We start from the raw sequence: 19,603 nt of genomic DNA, 5'->3' as shown, positions 1-19,603 counted from the left end.
GAGAGCACGCCTTTCGTCTTTCGCTGTTGCATGCTTTCGCTGTTGCATGCGACCAGCCCTGTGCAGATCCCAGCATCCTGTTGGGGCAGGGGTGTTGAGAGAGGCATTCCAGAAGGACTGAGGGGGGAGGGTCGAGTTGTGGTGTTGACTGGATGTGGCCCAGGAGGGGGTCAAGGGGTGAGGGAGGCTTGGAAGCCGGCATTCTTTTACCACTTGAGGAGGCCGGCTCATAGAAGGGGCCCGAGAGAGTGGACAAGGCTCAGATCCCATTGGCTGCTCTTCTGAAATCATCTGATTGGCTTCCTGAGGAGGGGCTGAGTGGGGCTGCTCCCCGGACCCCCCTGCACATTGTCCAGCCCGTGCTCCTGACGCGATCTCAAGCTGTCCTGTAAATACCTGGTGCTAACGTCCCGTGCCGCTCCCTCGTGACGCCCCTGCCCACCTGCATCAAGGTCCCCACGTCGGAATGGACGTAGGGATGGCCGCTTTGTAATATGCTGGTTATCCTTTCTTTTTCTTCATGCCCCTTAAAGCTTTAATTTTGTCCAACACCATGCTGGGCTAGCTAAGGGGTGGAGAGAGGGAAGATGTGCCCCACCACACTCTGAAGAGAACATGCCTGCAGTAAAACAGTTCCATCGGCCAGCTGCCCTGGAGGGCCAGCGGCCACGGGCAGCTCTGCTTCCTGCTCCGCCGGCCCCTCCTGCTCCCCTGTGGTGACTTGGCTGGCTCCGCGACCTTTGTGCTGCCTCTGTGCCCGCCTCTCCCCTCGCCCACCTGCCTGTCCTCACACTCCCCGGCCGAGAGCATGATCCGTGACCTTGCTTCTGATTTTCGCCTCTGGGACAATTCAGTCAACAGTGGGCAGTTTGGTCATCTGGATTTTTTTTTTTTTTCTCTCTGTTCATTTCATCTGCCCTCCGCTCCCCCTCCCCAGCCCCAGGTTGATCAAATGGCTTTTCCTGGGACCTGCCCAGCTTTGAGAATCTCTTCTCATCCCCACCCTCGGGCACCCAACCTCCGGGGGAGGGAAGGGGAGGGATGGGGCATAGTGGGAGACCCAGCCGAGAGCTGAGGGTAAGGGCAGGTAAGCATGAGGCTGTGGATGTTTTCGGAGTGTTTTGGTTTTTTTTTTTTTAAACTGGGAAATATTGTGTTCAGTTCAAGCTGTGAAGAAAAATATGTATCAATGTTTTCCAATAAAATACAGTGACTACCTGAAAAACAAAAAACAAAAAACACTATGGTTCCAGAGTTACCTATTTTAAAACGAAATGGTAACAAGAGTATAAGAAACACAAAAGAGAAACAGACCTCTCCAACCTTCAGCTCTTAGGAAATAAAACATTTAGCATAGTGTATTGGGTACAAATAGGTATTCAGTAAATGTTTGTGGTACATACGAAGGAAAATTGGTATTTTGATTGATCACACTAATTCCTAGAAAGTTTTCCCTTCTAAAAACTACCAATTGGCATATCCAAAAAATGGAATATTCTACATTAAAATGATAGTAAAGGGACTTCTCGGGTGGTCCAGTGGTTAAGAATCTGCCTTCCAATGCAGGAGACATGGGTTCAATCCCTGGTCAGGGAACTAAGACCTCACATGCCACAGGGCAACTAAGGCCACACGCCACAACTACTGAGCTCACGTGCCACAACTAGACAGAAGCCCGTGCACCGCAACTAAGACCCGACGCAGACAAAAATAAATATTTTTGAAAAATAAGCATGATCATAATTTCAAAAATAATAAGATAGTAAAGTCAAATGTACAGCCCCAGAAAGTGACAGACATGCCTAGAATCCAGAGACTCATTCTGACTGCAGCCTGCTTGGCTCTGCTAGCCCCATGAACTACCCGAGCTCTCTCAGCTATGCTTGCTTATTATTATTATTATTATATGATGATGATGATGCCTGGAATACGGTATACTGGGACAGAGATTACGGATGGGGAAAGGTATTCTATTCAAGAGGCTGCCTTAACTTGGGCCTGGTCATGAGGTCCCCTTCTCCTGCAAGAACGAGAACCAAGAGGAAGATGCATTAAGTATTTTATATCCGTCCCTTCACCCCAACAGAGAATGTTCCAATATGCAAGTGTATAATTGCCTGCATTTTATAATTAACACCGCTCAAAGAACATGTCAGGCCATGACTGATGTTTTTTACCTCACTAAGTCTAAAGCTTACCAAAGAAAAGACCATCAAAAGAAGTAATTACAATCATAATTTTCCAGTTGAAGATTAAACACACACATTTGCCTCTTATACCTTCCAAAATCCTCTCAAATGTAAATGTTACTAAAGTTTTATTAAATTTGAAGCAAAAAAAATTCAAAATCGATTAACAGGAGACGAAGCAGCAATAAATCCTGCAAGTCAGAAGCAGGAAGACAGGAAACAATGTACACAGCAGACCCAAGAAACCTGAATCCTAACCCAGAAAGCAGAAAATCAACCTGTCTTGCACTATACCCTCCAAAGGCTCAAGAATCAGTGGTAGCAGGTACCAGCGGAAATAAGAGTGAAAATGAGATTTAAAAGCAGAAAGGGAAGTTGGAGATCCAGTTATTCATTCATTCATTCATTCATTTATGGCTGAGTTGGGTCTCTGTTGCTACGCGCAAGGTTTCTCTAGTTGCAGCGAGCGGGGGCTACTCTTGGTTGCAGTGTGTGGGTTTCTCATTGCGGTGGCTTCTCTTGTTGCGGAGCACGGGCTCTAGGTGCGTAGGCTTCAGTAGCTGTGGCATGTGGGCTCAGTAGTTGTGTCTCACGGGCTCTAGAGCGCAGGCTCACTAGTTGTGGCGCACGGGCTTAGTTGCTCCGGGGCATGTGGGATCTTGCCGGACCAGGGCTCGAACCAGTGTCCCCTGCATTGGCAGGCGGATTCTTAACCACTGTGCCACCAGGGAATCCTGGAGACCCAGTTAAACAAACATAGCTCCCGGAATCCCCATTAGAAGACTCTCTCTGGAGAGACTGAGGTGGAGAGGTCTGGACTGGAGACACCAGATCTTAGGAGAAAGAACAGCGTATCAGAAAAGAGTGATTAAGTGAGAGCTTTATGTACTAAACCTTGAGATATCCCAGTCTTCCTCCGCCAATCAGCTCCCAGAACAGTAACAGCCAGGCCTATCCTCTGGGGAAACTGACCAGCCCAAGAAGAAAGATCTAAAAACACTGTCACTCAAAGAAACAACCTAGTTAGATTAGAAGGCAAGAAGCCCCCCCCCCCCACAAGAAGTTCCATCAAGCATACTGAGCTTCCAAACTGCTTTACTCATTGTGCACTCTTAACCAAGCAGGCAAAGATCACCACATACTTCTAACTAAAAGGTCATAAAAGACCAAAGCAAAGAGAATAAATGCAACACGGAGGAAAGAACTATGCAGGAAGGTGTAAACTTTAAAAGGAAAGAAAAAAACTTTCTGTAATCTCAGAGAAATAAGAGAAAAAAATTAAAACCATAAAACGAGGACAGTGTGCTACTAAAATAGGGGGTAGGGATAATTAAAGAGTTTTTGAAAATTAAAAATAACAGATTATTAAAATTTTATCAAAGAGTTAGAATATAAAATTGAGAATCTCTCATAGAAAGTAGAGAAAAACAGGTGAAAATTGAAAAGAGGTTAAAAAAAATTTTAAGAGACTTCCCTGGTGGTCCAATGGTTAAGACTCCGTGCTCCCAATGTATGGAGCCTGGGTTCGATCCCTGGTGGGGGAACTAGATCCCACGTGCTGCAATTCAGACACAGCACAGCCAAATAAATAAATAATTAGGGCCTCCCTGGTGGCGCAGTGGTTGAGAGTCCGCCTGCCGATGCAGGGGATACGGGTTCGTGCCCCGGTCTGGGAGGATCCCACATGCCGCGGAGCGGCTGGGCCCGTGAACCATGGCCGCTGGGCCTGCGCGTCCAGAGCCTGTGCTCCGCAACGGGAGAGGCCACAGCAGTGAGAGGCCCACATACCGCAAAAAGAAAAAAATAAAATAAATAAAAATAAATAAATAAATAATTAATTAATTAAAAATTAAATAAATAATAAATAATTTTAAAGAATCAGTACAAAAGATCCAAGATCCAAGGAGAGAAGGAAAAAAAAATTAAAGCAGAGAAAAAAAAGTCAAACAAACACTTTTTAAAATTTCCCAGAACTAATGGACGTGAGCTTCTAGACCGAAAGGACCCACTGAGTGCCTAGCACAACAGATGTAAACAGATCTACACCAAGGTACAACATAGTGAAATTTAACAACACTGGGGACATAAAGAAGCTCCTAAAGGTTTCCAGAGAAACAGAGAAAGTAGGCCACATTTAAAGAATCAGACATCACAATTGGCTTCAGTCTTCCTAATAGTGGAACCTAGAAGGCAATGCAACAAATGGCTTTCAGAATTCTAAAGGAAAATGTTTCCAACCCAGAAGTCGAAGTAAGGGTGAAGATTAAAAAAAAAAAAAAAAAAGTTTAACCCCCATGCATTCTTCCTCAGAAAGATACTGGAGTGTATGTTCCATGGATATGAGACAATAAACCAAGAAAAAAAAAGATGTGAATCAAGGGAAAGGGCTTCAATTTAAAAAGTTGGAAAAGGAAATCCCTAGGATAACAACTAAACAGCAGACCTTGAGAACAGCCTTCTAGAACAAGTCAAAAAACCAGGAAAGAGCCACACACACCACCCCAACAATGAAATCAATAAAATATCTGATGTGTTTGAGCATATCAAAAAACTATTAAGAGGGGATTCCCTGGTGGTGCAGTGGTTAAGAATCCGCCTGCCAATGCAGGGGACATGGGTTCGAGCCCTGGTCCGGGAAGATCCCACATGTCATGGTGCAACTAAGCCCGTGCACCACAACTACTGAGCCTGAGCTCTAGAGACTGCGAGCCACAACTACTGAGCCCACGAGCCACAACTACTGAAGCCCGCGCCCCTAGAGCCCGTGCTCCGCGACAAGAGAAGCCACCGCAATGAGAAGCCCACGCACCACAACAAAGAGTAGACCCTGCTCACCACAACTAGAGAAAGCCCGCGCACAGCAACGAAGACCCAGCACAGCCAATAAATAAATAAATTAATTAATTAAATCTAAAAAAAAAAAAAACCAAAAACCATTAAGATTATTAAGTGAGAGTCTGAGGATGAATTCATGTTAATAAGCAATTTATGATACATACTTAGAAAATTAGGCAAACAAAAAAATTTGTTAACTTTAGGGAAAATAAGGTACTGTCAGGCAAGGAAAAGTAACCACAGCATACAACATATTACTGTAAATACTGAATACTGATCTAACTACACTGTGGATATAACTATACTAGAAAAATGGAGAGACAGGAAATGGGAGTACATGCAGTTGTGGGAGGGTGGTAAAAGAGAGCTAAATCCTTAAATCTCCTAGTGGTAAGTCAATTAAAAAAATTTTTTAAACCCTGAAAACTGAAAAATCAAGAAGTAACACCCTATAAATGTTTTTTACCTTCACAGATAACAGCGAAACAGCAAAAGAAAGAGCTAAGAAGCAGGCAAGTAAGCAGGAGACTGCTGTTTTGGGTAATAAGCCTGTAAGATCTATCTGACTCTAACCTATATGTAAGTATAACTATATGTAAGATATGAAAATAAATTAAAAAAAGATTAAAATGTGATTACAAAATATGTCATGAAAGAGTAATCTCGTATTCATGGGAAACTAACCTTACTGGGGGAGAGGGGAGGTACTCAAACTCCCCTTAGGACAGACTACCTAAACTGAGAGGGGAGCTGGGAAGAAGGGAGCATTCCAGGTAGAAGAAGCAGAGCAACAGGAGACCTCCTGGCCAGAGAAGGTGATGTATTCCACGAAGTGGAACAAGTTCCCCAGGGAAACAACAAATCATGAGAGTCCATCTCCACCCCTTCTCCCAAGTCCTGGTCTCCCCCATCTACCTCTTACCTATCCTTCAAGGCCAGGCTCAAGTTACATCTTCTCAGAAGCTTCCTAAGAAGTCTCTGGAAGTAGGTGATCTCTTCCATCTCCAGATAATGCCTTTTATCTACTATCTTATTTTCTAAATTAATATAATTAATATTGTATCAATACCATAATACATTCTCATGGATTGAAGTCACTCAACAGGTATTTAGTGAATACTTACTATATGCATCAAATTGTGCTGGGTACTAAAAGTAAGGGAGGGCTTCCCTGGTGGCACAGTGGTTGAAAGTCCGCCTGCCGATGCAGGGGACACAGGTTCGAGCCCCGGTCCGGGAAGATCCCACATGCCGTGGAGCGGCTGGGCCCATGAGCCCTGGCCACTGAGCCTGCACATCCAGAGCCTGTGCTCCGCAACAGGAGAGGCCACAACAGTGAGAGGCCCGCGTACCGCAAAAAATAATAATAATAATTTTAAAATAAATAAATAAAAATAAAAGTAAGGGAAAGAAGAAAAGGAAGGGAAGATGCGAAGGAACAAGGACAAACAAAGCAGCAGTCTACAGGCACTTAGTAAACTTTTAATTAGGAAGGCCCGTGGCACATCCTTTTGCATTCCATAATATTTAACATGCAAGCTGGCACTTCATAAATGCCTTATTACGTAGATTACAAATGGCTCATAAGATGAAAAGTCTTTGATGAATGGAAGCTTGACACTTTAAAAACCAAGATACAAATTTGGGGGGAGAAAAGTATACTCTATACATAAGACAAGCATAAAAGTAACATTTTCATAAGAATAAACAGCACAGAGCGATTTTTAAAAATTCTTTTTTCTAAGATTCCTAGGCTCACAAGGAGAAAACTTGACAAAAATACAGAGAAGAAAATAAAAACCACCACAATCCCATCTTTCAGATATCCTTCCAGCCTTCTGGGGGAATACAAATCATCTTATAACCTTTTTCACTCACTACATGGTAGAATTTTCCTTCATCATTAAATATTCTTTTGTAATATCACTGTAGTATTTGAAAGTCAGTCTATATTTTTCTCATGGGAAAAAAAGTTCACTTCTTAGAAATAACTACAGCATTAACTAGGTACAGCTAAATAATAGTTAGAGCAACCTGCTAAGAGAAATACAAAATCAGTGTTAAAAAGGTATACCCTGGAAATTGTTGAGATTCTTTCAAACACAATTACAGATTCTCACTTAAATATTTTCACTAAAATGTGAAGTCCTAAATATAAAATGGCATTTGGATTACCTTAAACCTAACTGATACATAAAAAATAATATATTTTAACCTTCCAAATAATGGTGAAGCTAATATAATAAGCCAATGATTACCTTTCATGCCCAGCATAATTTGCCTTTTCTCCACCTCGACTCAGCTAGTCATTTTGACCAGAGCTGAATGGTGACAAGATGGCTGTAAAGCTTACAACATCACATAACTGTGATCACCTCAATTAACTCTCTCACCTAAAATGAAATTGGACCAATGTGTTTGACAGCATTAATGCTACCCACCCTCACATGCATGACTGAGTAGAACCGATTTTAAGTATGTACACTCTAAAATACTATTACATCTGAAAATGCAATTCTGCTTCACAAGGACAAGTGTTGAAAAGAATCTCGTATCAACAATCAATCATGTGTAAGATCCCCAAGGCTGCAGATAACCCTCAATTCATACTTCTTATACTATTTCTATAATAACATGAGATTTTCCAAACTTCTGAAAATGCAACTACTAAAAGCAGTGAATAAGAATACTAGAAATCAAGAGCCAGTTTCTTTTAAAAAAGCTAAAAAAACGTTTTAAATTGGTATTTTCTTCCTTTTAAAAGATTATTGATTTTATTGTGAACCTAAAATTGCTCTTAAAAATAGTTTATTTGAAAAAATTTTAAATTACTGATTAACTTTCCTGATTTCTAAAAGCATCATTAACTTTAAAAAAAAATTTATTTATCTATCTATTTTTGGCTGCGTTGGGTCTTCGTTGCTACGCGTAGGCTTTCTCTAGTTGCAGCGAGCGGGGCTACTCTTTGTTTCGGTGTGTGGGCTTCTCATTGTGGTGGCCTCTCTTTGTTGTGGAGCACGGGCTCTAGGTGCGCGGTCTTTGGTAGTTCTGGCACACGGGCTCAGTAGTTGCGGTACATGGGCTTAGTTTGCTCTGTGACATGTGGGATCTTTCTGGACCAGGGCTCGAACCCGTGTCCCCTGAATTGGCAGGCGGATTCTTAACCACTGCGCCACCAGGGAAGTCCCACATCATTAACTTTTTGTCATGATATACCATGTTTGTTTGAAGCTAACCAGAAGGAAAAGACCTACAAACAGAATGTTTTAACTAGTGGGAAATTACAAAACAGTACTCTGTACTCACCAGTGACTTACTCTTTTAAAACATGATATTAAAGAGATTTTTCTATTTTTTTAAACCATTTAAAAAAAATCTACTGGGCATATATATTTACTGACATCATTTTCAAAAATAATTATTCATCATGAAAGAAATTTGCTAAATCATCAATAGAACGCTGTCTCTTTGGATCAAAGCCACCAACTTCTACAAACAAAAACAATCAATCATAAAGCTGGAAGGAGACAAAATGATTTAATCTAACTACTACTTCATTTTATGAAAGGAAAAATAAAGCTAGAAAGAGATTGAAGTTCTAGCCCACAGTCATATGACAACTACATACTTCATTGCAGAAGTCAGGCAATATATTACTGATTAATGTTTTGATAAAGTCCTTTTTTGTTCTCCTGAATCAGCTTCTACTTAATGTCCAAATTGAGCCTTCCAGATACTGAAGATACCCTTCTAAAACTGCTTTTTAACACAAAGTTATATGTGTTAAAGTTTGGATGTTATATCATAAAGCTCCTAAAATGAAAGCTTCAAAATACTAAAAACACTATATTCCTGACTACACGGTCCACAAAATTTCACCTAAATTTAACAAGGACAAAACAAATTTTTAAAATTTAATAACAAAGTAAACAGCAAAATAAGCACTGAGTTCCATGGAGAAAGAATTGGTGGTGGCTAAAAGGACTTGAGTTTTACCTGTAGTACTTTCAATTTTTATAGGATTGTAGTCATTGCTAATCAAATCTTAATGTTTATGATGAATCTGGGCAATACATACTATATGGGTATTATTTTACACTGTTCCTGCAGCTTTTATTTACTTCCAAATAAAAAAATTTTTTAAGGAATATTTTAAAAAGAAGCAAAACATGATCATTAGTGGAAAATTTGGAAAATAAGAATGAGAAATCACTCATCATTTTTCTTTAAAAGTACTGTTTGAAAAACAAAAACCAAAACCAAAAAGGATGCTATACATTTGTCAAAACTTGTATTTGTCTAAACCTACGGAACTTTATAACACAAGGGGTGAACTTTAATGTATGTGAAATACAATAAAAAAATTTAATGTATGTGAAATAATGTATGAACTTTAATGTATGTGAAAAAAAAATGTTAGGTGGTTGGTGGTTCCCAGGATGGTATGCGGAATGTGACAAAACAATGTAACTGTATTATAAATTCATGAAACCACCTCATTAAAGAGAGTGAGAAGAAAAGGTGGTGACATAAGTACCTAAGTAACTTTGGAAATGAGTAGTCTTTATAAGACTAAAGGCAAAAGAAACTGTACATATGCCCTGTCCTCTAGTTGACAAAACTGTTTCCCACAGGGGTGTAAGTTAACAATTCTGATACTGCTACACATGTACATTAGAACTGAAGTTAACTTAAGTAAATGGATGGCAGGTGGGAGGAGCCAGGTCTCTCATTGCTGGAGTAGAAGTTGAAAGATGAGAGGGGAGGAGGCTACAGTGATCCATGTAGTAATGGATTAGAGTCAGTTTATTATAGATAGATGGTTACATATGAAATGTTTATGGACGTACACACACACATATATTTCTTTACTCTGTCAGCCTAGAAGGCCTAGAAGCAATGACACACCAGCAGCACTGAGCACAGATCTTGGTTTCTAACATCATTCTCCAATAAAAGGAACCAGGGTTCCTTGGAGAAATGGCTGATTCCAGGATGGCACAGAAAATATACATTGTGAGCCTGGTGCCAAAAAGTAAGGAAGTGCTTTAAAAAACCACAAAGATGGAGCTCTGTCAAAGGGATACAAGTGCCAACTGAAAGAGATCCCAATGGCCTAAGCTGGAACAATGTGAGCAACAAAATAAAATAGTGTTGGCTTATAACCCAAAGAATAAAATTAATGAGTTCATACTAGTATCACTGAATAAAATAAATTAATGGAGAAGAGACAAATGTCCCATGCAGAAAAATTCCAAATAATTTACGTAGATACACTGCCCCCAGTGAGGTGGTGGAACTTAACTCCCCAAACCTTAAGTATAGGCTGTGCATAGTGACCACAGTGACTTCCTTCCACAGAGCACAGTACAAAAGGGGGGAAAGAGTCATTTTACGTAGAGAGATCTGACAAACACTACTTCAGCCAGATGATCAAGGTCAACATCAACAGTGGTAAGTCATGGGGACAGTATACATTCTTGATATGACATGATGTAAAATGGCACTTTACCTCTGTGGTCTTCCTCCCTCCAACCCACAACGCCAGTCTAATCATGAGAAAAGCAACGAACAAATCCCAATTCAGGGACATCCTTCAAATAACTGACGAATACTCCTCAAAACTGTAAAGGTCATCAAAAACATGGAAAACTTGAGAAACTGTCACAGTCAAGAGGAGCCTACGGAGATACGATGACCAAATGTAATGTGGAACAGAAAAAACACATAGATAAAAACTGAAAATCTGAATAAAGTATGGACTTTAGTTAATAACAACATATCAATACTGGTTCATTAATTGTCACAAATGTACCACACTAATATAAGATGTTAAAGGGGAAACTGGGTCTGGGATATACAGAAACTACTATCTTCAATGTTTCTGAAAATCTAAAAATGTTACAAAAAGTAAAGTTTATTTTTAAATATTTAACACTTTTAACATTTTTTTTTTAAAGGAAAGGAAGAAAGCCTGAAGAACGCACACCAAACTTAAGAAGCAGTTACACCTCTGGGGAGAGACTAGAAGGGAAGTCAAGTTTTCCTTTACAAGTTACTGTTTGACTCCAGTATATAAAGAATGTATCTGTGTACTATTTTATCACAAGAAATGTTTAACATTTAATGCCACATTTAAACATTGAATGACAAATAAAATGAAATTGTTATTAAACAGAAACCCTCCCTAAACCTTTGTATGTCTATTCATAAATATCCAATCTCCAGAAAGACCTCCAAATCACATTCAAGCCTCTGATTTACTACTAACTGATATTATTGCAATACACAAATTTAAAAGAAAAACTGTCAAAGATTATACTAAATTGCTAGGGGAGAATAAATATATAATACACGTGAAAGAAACTGCTTTAATCAGTAAGAAAATATTTCACTAGAAATGTTCTTAAATTGGATCAATATTTAGAGCTGGTATTTAGAACTTTTAATATAAATTGTGGTATTCAGAAAAAATGAGACTAACTGTAACAGAAGGATGTGCAAAGTGATGTCTAATAACACTCGCTTTATTACTACACTTGGTGAAAGCAACAACATACACTGTACTTCTTTCTAGACAGCCACGAGAAGCAATTACAACTGGAATGTATAAAATTCAACAGATTCAATACATGATATTCACCAACTGCCTGGCATACTGGTAAAAATGACTTGAGAATAAAGATAAGATCACCAAGTTGATTCTCAACAGTAATCTCTAATTAAAATGTTAAAAGCTGCTTTAACTAAATGGGCATTATCCACTACTACAAGAATATGATTCCACTAAACAGTTGTACTTGTTCAAAGATAATGTAAGAATAAATGATTAAGAAACCAAAGTAATTATTTTAAAGCCCTAAGAACAAGTAAATCAAAGAATGTCACTTGAATTTCTTCAAGTCTTCCTTTTTTTTTAATTAACAAAATACAAAATTACTCTCATGGTAGATTTATTTTATAATCTAATTTAATGTAATGTAATATAATTGGTGTCCAGGATAAAGTAATTTGAAGTTATATGCAGGCAAACCAGTGGGTGGCATCAGTTTAGATGATGCCAGGATTTCCTAGAGCACCTCATAGAGAGTGAGTCAAATACAATGGATAGCTGCAGATCTGCAGCTCCTGACACTCACAAATCCTGGTTCCACATTCATAACAAATTACAAAAGTGCTCTCATGACATATTTCCTCATGTGATAATATCTGCTTAAAATATCACACCATTAGAGTTACACACAGAAATATTTATGGACGAAATGATATGATTTCTAGGATTTGCTCCAAAATAATGGTAGAGAGTATAAATGAAAAAGATTAGCCATTTGTTTTGTTTGTTTGTTTGTTTATTTGGCTGTGTCGGTTCTTACTTGTGGCACGCGGGATCTTTGTTGTGGCATGTGAGATCTTTCGTTGAGGCGCGTGGGCTTCTCTCTAGTTCTGGTGTGTGGGCTTAGTTGCCCCGTGGCATGTGGGACCTTAGCTCCCCAACCAGGGATCGAACCTGCATCGCCTGCATTGGAAGGTGGATTCTTTTTTTTTTTTTTTAACGTCCTTATTGCAGTATAATTGCTTTACAATGTTGTGTTAGTTTCTGCTGTATAACGAAGTAAATCAGCTATATGCATACATATATCCCTATATCCCCTTCCTCTTGCGTCTCCCTCCCACCCTCCCTATCCCACCCCTCTGGGTGGACACAAAGCACTGAGCTGATCTCCCTATGCCATGCAGCTGCTTCCCACTAGCTATCTATTTTACATTTGGTAGTGTATATATGTCCATGCCACTCTCTCACTTAGTCCCAGCTTACCCTTCCCCCTCCCCGTGTCTTCAAGTCCATTCTCTACGTCTGCATCTTTATTCCTGTCCTGCCCCTAGGTTCTTCAGAACCTTTTTTTTTTTTTTTAGATTCCATATATGTGTTAGCATGCAGTATTTGTTTTTCTCTTTCTGACTTACTTCACTCTGTATGACAGTCTCTAGGTCCAACGACCTCACTGCAAATAACTCAATTTCGTTTCTTTTTTTGGCTGAGTGATACTCCATTGTATATGTGGAAGGCAGATTCTTAACCACTGGACCACCAGGGAAGTCCCAAGATTAGCCATTTGTTGATAATTGTTGAAGCTGAATGATGGGGTACGTACGATTTATTACACTAAATTTTTGTATATGTTTGAAATTTTCATAGTAAAAAGTTGAAAATGTACATAAAGAAGATGTGAGATACACACACACAAACACACACACCATTATCTTCTTAATATATACATACAATGGAATATTACTCAGCCACAAAAAAGAATGAAATACTGCCATCTGCAGCAAGTGGGTGGACCTAGAGAATATTATGCTTAGTGAAATAAGTCAGAGAAAGACAAATACTGTATGATATCACTTATATGTGGAATCTAAAAAATAATACAAATGAATGTATATGCAAAACAAACAGACTCACAGATATAGAAAACAAATTTGTGGTTACCAAAGGGGAGAGGGAAGGAGGGAGGGACAAACTAGGGGTATGAGATTAACAGATACAAGCTACTACATATAAAATAGATAAGCAACAAGAATATACACATAAAGGGAATTATACCCAGTATCTTGTAATAACCTATAATGGAGTATAATCTGCGAAAATACTGAATCACTATGTTGTACACCTGAAACTAACACAATATTGTAAATCAACTATACTTCAATTTAAAAAAAAAGAAATTATGCCTACAACTCAACAACAAAAAGCAAACAATTCAAAAATTTGAATTTTTGAATTTGCCCAATTCAAAAATTGGCAAAGGACTTGAATACACATTTTTCCAACGATATTCAAATGGCCAACAAGCACATAAAAAGATGCTCAATATCACTAATCATTAGGGAAATGCAAACCAAAACCATTATGAGATGCCACTTCACACCCATTAAGATGGCTTTGTCAAAAGCAAAACAGAAAATAACAAGTGTTGATGAGGATATGACAAAATTGGAATACCTATGCACTGCTGGTTGGAATATAAAACAGTGCACTGCTATGGAAAACAGTATGGCAGTTCCTCAAAAAATTAAAAATAACAATACCATATGAACGAACAACTCTACAAATTGTTGGTTCATATGGTAAAACCTACAAATTGTACAAATTCAACAATATATCCAAAAGAATTGAAAGCTGGGACTCTTTTGATACTTGTTCAGCCATATTCACAGCAGCATTATTCACAATGGCCAAAAAGTAGATAAACAAAATATAGTATACACATACAATGGAATATTATTTAGCCTTAAAATGGAAGGAAATTCTGACATATGCTACAACATGGAAGAACCTGGAGGACATTATGCTGAGTGAAATAAGCCAGTCAGCAGGAACAAATACTATATGATTCCACTTATATGAGGTACTTAGAGTAATCAAATTCATGGACAAAAAGCAGAATGTTGGCTGTCAGGGGCTTGGGAGGGGGAAATAGAGTTATTGTTTAAGGGGTATGGAGTTTCTGGAAATGGATGGTGGTGAAGACTGCCCAACAATGTGAATGTACTTAATAACACTGAACTGGGACTTCCCTCGTAGACAGTGGTTGGTTAAGAATCCGCCTGCCAGGGCTTCCCTGGTGGCACAGTGGTTGACAGTCCGCTTGCCGATGCAGGGGACGTGGGTTCGTGCCCCGGTCCGGGAAGATCCCACGTGCCATGGAGCGGCTGGGCCCGTGAGCCATGGCCGCTGAGCCTGCGCATCCGGAGCCTGTGCTCTCCAACAGGAGAGGCCACAACAGTGAGAGGCCCGCGTACCGCAAAAAAAAAAAAAAAAAAAAAGAATCCGCCTGCCAATACAGGGGACACGGGTTCGATCCCTGGTCCGGGAAGATCTCACATGCCACGGAGCAACTAAGCCCGTGAGCCACAACGACTGAGCCTGCACTCTAGAGCCCATGAGCCACAACTACTGCAGCCCGCCGCCTAGAGCTCGTGCTCTGCAATGAGATGCCACCGCAATTAGAAGCCCGCGCACTGCCACGAACAGTAGTCCCCGCTCGCTGCAACTAAAGAAAGCCCGAGCGCAGCAATAAAGACCCAATGCAGCCAAAAAACAAAAAACAAAAACTACTACACTTAAAAACAGTGTACAGTTAAAATGGTAAAACTTCATATATATTTTACCACAACTAAAAAAATTCTTCTAAGAAATAATTCTACCCATCTTCTCAGTATTTTTATAAAAGTTTTCTTTGATCATTGGCAATAGAGGCCACAAATACACCAAATAACCTCAAAATCTTGACATGACATCCTAAGGGGCATTCCATGATATTTCTGTAACTAAAAAAAATAAAAATAAAAAAATAAAACCACATGGGCACCACTCACTCCTTCCTCTAGGATCATAACATCATATAACACTTGAACATGAAAAAGTTTGGCCTGCCGGAGATGAAATTCTTTCCTTCATCTATCAAAACCTTCCTTCACAATCCTGAAAGAACTTACCCCAAACTGCTTTACAATGTCACCAGACTACAACAGAAACTTATTAGTGATGCCCACAAGCGAGCAAATTCTTTAGCAGACAGGGAGTCAGATCTAAAAGTAAACATTCTGCAGTCTTTTTTTTTTTTTGGCTGCACTGGGTCTTCGTTGCAGCGCACGGGCTTCTTCTAGTTGTGGCAAGTGGGGGCTACTCTTTGTTGCGGTGCACAGGCTTCTCATCGCGGTGGCTTCTCTTGCGGAACACGGGCTCTAGGTGTGCGGGCTTCAGTAGTTGTGGCACGCGGGCTCAGTAGTTGTGGCTCGTGGGCTCTAGAGCACAGGCTCAGTCGTTGTGGCGTGCAGGCTTAGTTGTTCCCCGGCATGTGGGAATCTTCCCAGACCAGGGCTCGAACCCGTGTCCCCTGCACTGGCAGGCGGATTCTTAACCATTGCGCCACCAGGGAAGCCCTCTGCAGTCTATTTTTAAGCCTATATGGCAGTGTCATCATTGCCTACTTTCAATGGATTGAAATCCAAATATCTCAAAACATTTCAGGAAGTATTTGGCAAAATGCATGATATAGCCAAAGATCTATTACAGTGAGGCAAAGAAGGCTTGGAATGGATGAACAGGGTAAACATCCTCAGAGAGACGAAAACACAACAGGTTTCTCAACACTGGGCCTACCTAGAGCTTCCTGAAACAGTGCTTCAGAATGTTTGGACACACAACCTCAGTTTCAAAATGCAAAAAGGGAAAAATAAAGCGACAGGAAACCTATGAGCCCAGCCTATCTGTATAGTCTGTGGTAATGCTAAGTTGTGCACATATTGCTCTACCAATCAAAAGACCATAAAGGCAAAACCACTGTTTGCATTTATGAATGAATCATACAGTTTTCCATTACACTTACTTCACTAGAGGACCAGCTCAATTTGACTAACCAGATCAAATAGAAGTCAGAACGGCCCTTTGTGACAACCAAAGAGTATCATGCTCCTATCAAGTTGCCTGGACAATTCATCAACATTCCATAATTCAAAAGCTTTTCAAATATGTATATTCTCTGACCAAGCATTTACACGCCGAGAAATTTATACTAAGGAAATGGTTGGAGATGTATATAAAAGAAACTTCAGTGACAGAAAAAAATTATAAACACCCTTAGAGACCAACAACAGCCAATTGATTAAATTATGGTTCAACTATACAACTGCATGCTCTGCAGACATTAAAATATGAACCCATTTTATTATATAGCTATATTGTGTGCCCTTGTACATATATGTGCACACGTGCAAATTTGTGAATGCACATGTATTTGAGAACATGTGGGTATGTAAACATACATGTGCACATATGCACAAAGTGTGTGCAAGTATAATCAGGGGCCCATGGAACTGCACGTATGTACAAAGATGTGCCTGTATATGTATGTATGGGTACATAAGAGAATACATATGCACATGTATATATCTGCTAATGCATATGCTTATATTTGGGTCATAAGCCTGTGTTTTAAGTAGATGAGCATGTATTTATCCTTGTAATCACTACTTAGAAGCTGTGACCTTGAGCAAGTTACTGAGCCTCTAGGGAGTCTTGACTTGTCATCTATACAATACCAAACGCTGCCTCGAAGGGGTTTTGTGAGGATTAAGTGAAATAATAGATATAAAGCACTTAGTACCATGACTGGCACATAATAAATGCTCAATCAATATTAACTTTCCTTATCTGTACATGTACAGTTATATACACTCATGTATACTTACACAGCTATGAGTCCACAAGAATACACAAAATATTAACTTTGGTTATCTATATGTGATAGGTTTTTGGTGTGGGGTTTTGGGTTTTTTTGGCTTTCACATTCTGCAATTTTTCTAGGAAGATTAGGTCTTTCATTCTTTTTTTTTTTTGAAGATTTCTTCAAAATAATGTTTTGAAAAATAAAAAAGATGGCCTGTCCTTAACATACCTCTGTTCTGCATATTAAAAGCTATTAAACACTACGCTGAGAAATACGTAATTTTGTTACTCCATCAAATTTTTTGTATTCTAGCGTTATGTCAGCATTACCTAATAGCTCAAGAAGATGGCAGTACAAAGAAAAGCCACAGCTTTTTGCTTCTTTGCCTTATCCAAGGCAGGATGAAAAGAATGAATTAAATCATACGATGGGGTACATGTGATTTGTGAACACCTTGGTGACAGTTAAGTGATACCTGTCAATCATATTTTACTAAAGCAGGGAGGAACCCAGGGCCTTGCCCAAGGTCATACAAAAAAGCATGTACCCCAGGCTGTGAGAGATCTAAGGACTAGACTGCACTGCCACAATTTGGGCGTGCTTATGAAACCAAAAAGCTAAATTCTTAAAATCAGTCATATCAGGAGTTGGGCTGTAGGAGGGAGGAAATTACAACAGAGGGCTGACGACATCAGAACAACCCAGTAACTGGCCCCACCAGGATTAATCTACATGTTTTAATCATACTGGTTTTCCTCACTTCTAAAATATAAAACTGTAGATCATCTATGACAGGGCATTTAATTTCATAAAAGCACGATTGCCATTTGTACGCAAATTATAGTGAAAGCATCTGAAACAAAATGTAAGCAGTTACCTGCGGTTCCAATCAACATCAGTTACCACCTGGCTCAGTTCCCACAATTACGATGTCTTAGACTGAATACCTCTAAAAACCCTGCAAAATGTCTTCCCGAATTTCCGAGGGAAACCCGGCTACAGACAGGCGAGTAAAACAAGCAGCTGTTTTCCCTAGGGCCTCAATTTAGAAATCGTACCCGAGATAATAATCCAATCATCTCCTATACATTTTCTCCCCAGCTATGCTATTCAATCTCCTTAAACGTCATTTCCAATCTCTGAAAACATACACTCAGGCACACGCCCTGCAGCCTGCAACGTAGCTCGACATTTTAGGGACATCGCCAGTTAATCGCCTTTCCCAAATCTACTGCGAACTGCGGACTTGTTCCTCGTCTCATTTTGACTTTTGTCTTAAAACGCAAGCGAGGGGGATGGGTTTCGACGAGCAGACTAGGCTCTGAAACCCTGAGTAATCGCATCTCGCTGCGGAGAGCCATCGGCAGCAGTAGCAGCGATTTTAATCTTTCCTCTCCACCCAGTTTCCTTTTCCATCTCACGCTTTTTTTTCTTTCTTTCCAGTGACATCAAATTCAAGGTGGAAAAAGGAAAACTGAATGTCCCCTGGTCGACGCCTCCGGAGGGTCGCGGGTTCCGACCCGGGGACCCGCCCGCCGTGGGCAATGCGAGAAGCACTGCGGGGCAGAGGTTTTTCCACCGCCCAAGTCCCGGCCCGGGTGGCGGAGGGACAGGCCCAGCTCGCGGCCGCCTCGAATTCGAGCCCGGGGCCCGCCCGGCCCGCCCAGGCCCAGCGCGGCCTGCCAAGCCGCGGCATCGAGTTGGCCACAGGCGGGGCCGGAGAGGAGGCCTGAAGCGGCCAGCGGGTAGGGCAGGGCCGGGGAGACACTGGGCGCTGCTTACCTGCTGGTACCGGCTGCCGCAGGCCGGCTCCACCGCCGCCAGCGCCGCCAACGCCAACGCCATGGCGCAGCCGGCCGCAGGGAAGGAGGGCGAGCGAGCGAGCTGAAGGTGCGCGGGCGCTGCGGCCTGGGGGCGCCGGGAGGCCGACGGGGAGGTGCCTCGGGTGGGTCTCGGTGGCCACCGCCGCTGCCAGGCCCGCCGCTCTCCTCGGGCTGTACGCGCCGCGGCTACCGAGGTTCCGACGCGGGCCCTGGGGAGGAGGCGGGGACGACGACGACGACGCTGCGCCGCCGCCCCGCCCCCGACTCGCGCCGCCCGGCCCGCCCGGCCCGGCCTCGCCCCGCGGTGCCCCCGCCCCTGGTGGGCTCCGCCCCTCCTCCCGCACCCCGAGGCTGAGGCTTCGGAGTGGGTTCCGCCCGAAACCCGGTTGCTCCCAGGTCACCGCAGAGAGGGCGACGCTGGTAATGGGCCCCTCGTTCCAAGCACCGAGCTTCCCCTGCGTGTCACTTCTAACCCTCATCACAAACCCCAGACACGAGGGCCACAGCCCCATTGTAGAGGTCG

The 19,603-nt window shown here is 41.3% G+C and overlaps 1 protein-coding gene across 1 annotated transcript in view; it reads right to left on the bottom strand.

Moving 5' to 3' along the window:
- NDFIP1 (Nedd4 family interacting protein 1) overlaps positions 1-19,311 on the bottom strand; it is a 54,389-nt gene extending 35,078 nt beyond the window's left edge. Inside the window, exon 1 of the mRNA XM_081231126.1 lies at positions 19,040-19,311. Within this exon, the coding sequence (XP_081087252.1) occupies positions 19,040-19,102 (63 nt within the window). The 5' untranslated portion in view covers positions 19,103-19,311. The remainder of the gene's footprint in view (positions 1-19,039) is intronic.
- Positions 19,312-19,603: the final 292 nt, after the last annotated feature.

Source organism: Mesoplodon bidens (genome assembly GCF_964165515.1).
Source record: "Mesoplodon bidens genome assembly, chromosome: 4".
NCBI classification, from domain to species: domain Eukaryota; kingdom Metazoa; phylum Chordata; class Mammalia; order Artiodactyla; family Ziphiidae; genus Mesoplodon; species Mesoplodon bidens.
This window is presented reverse-complemented; position numbering and strand designations above follow the sequence as displayed.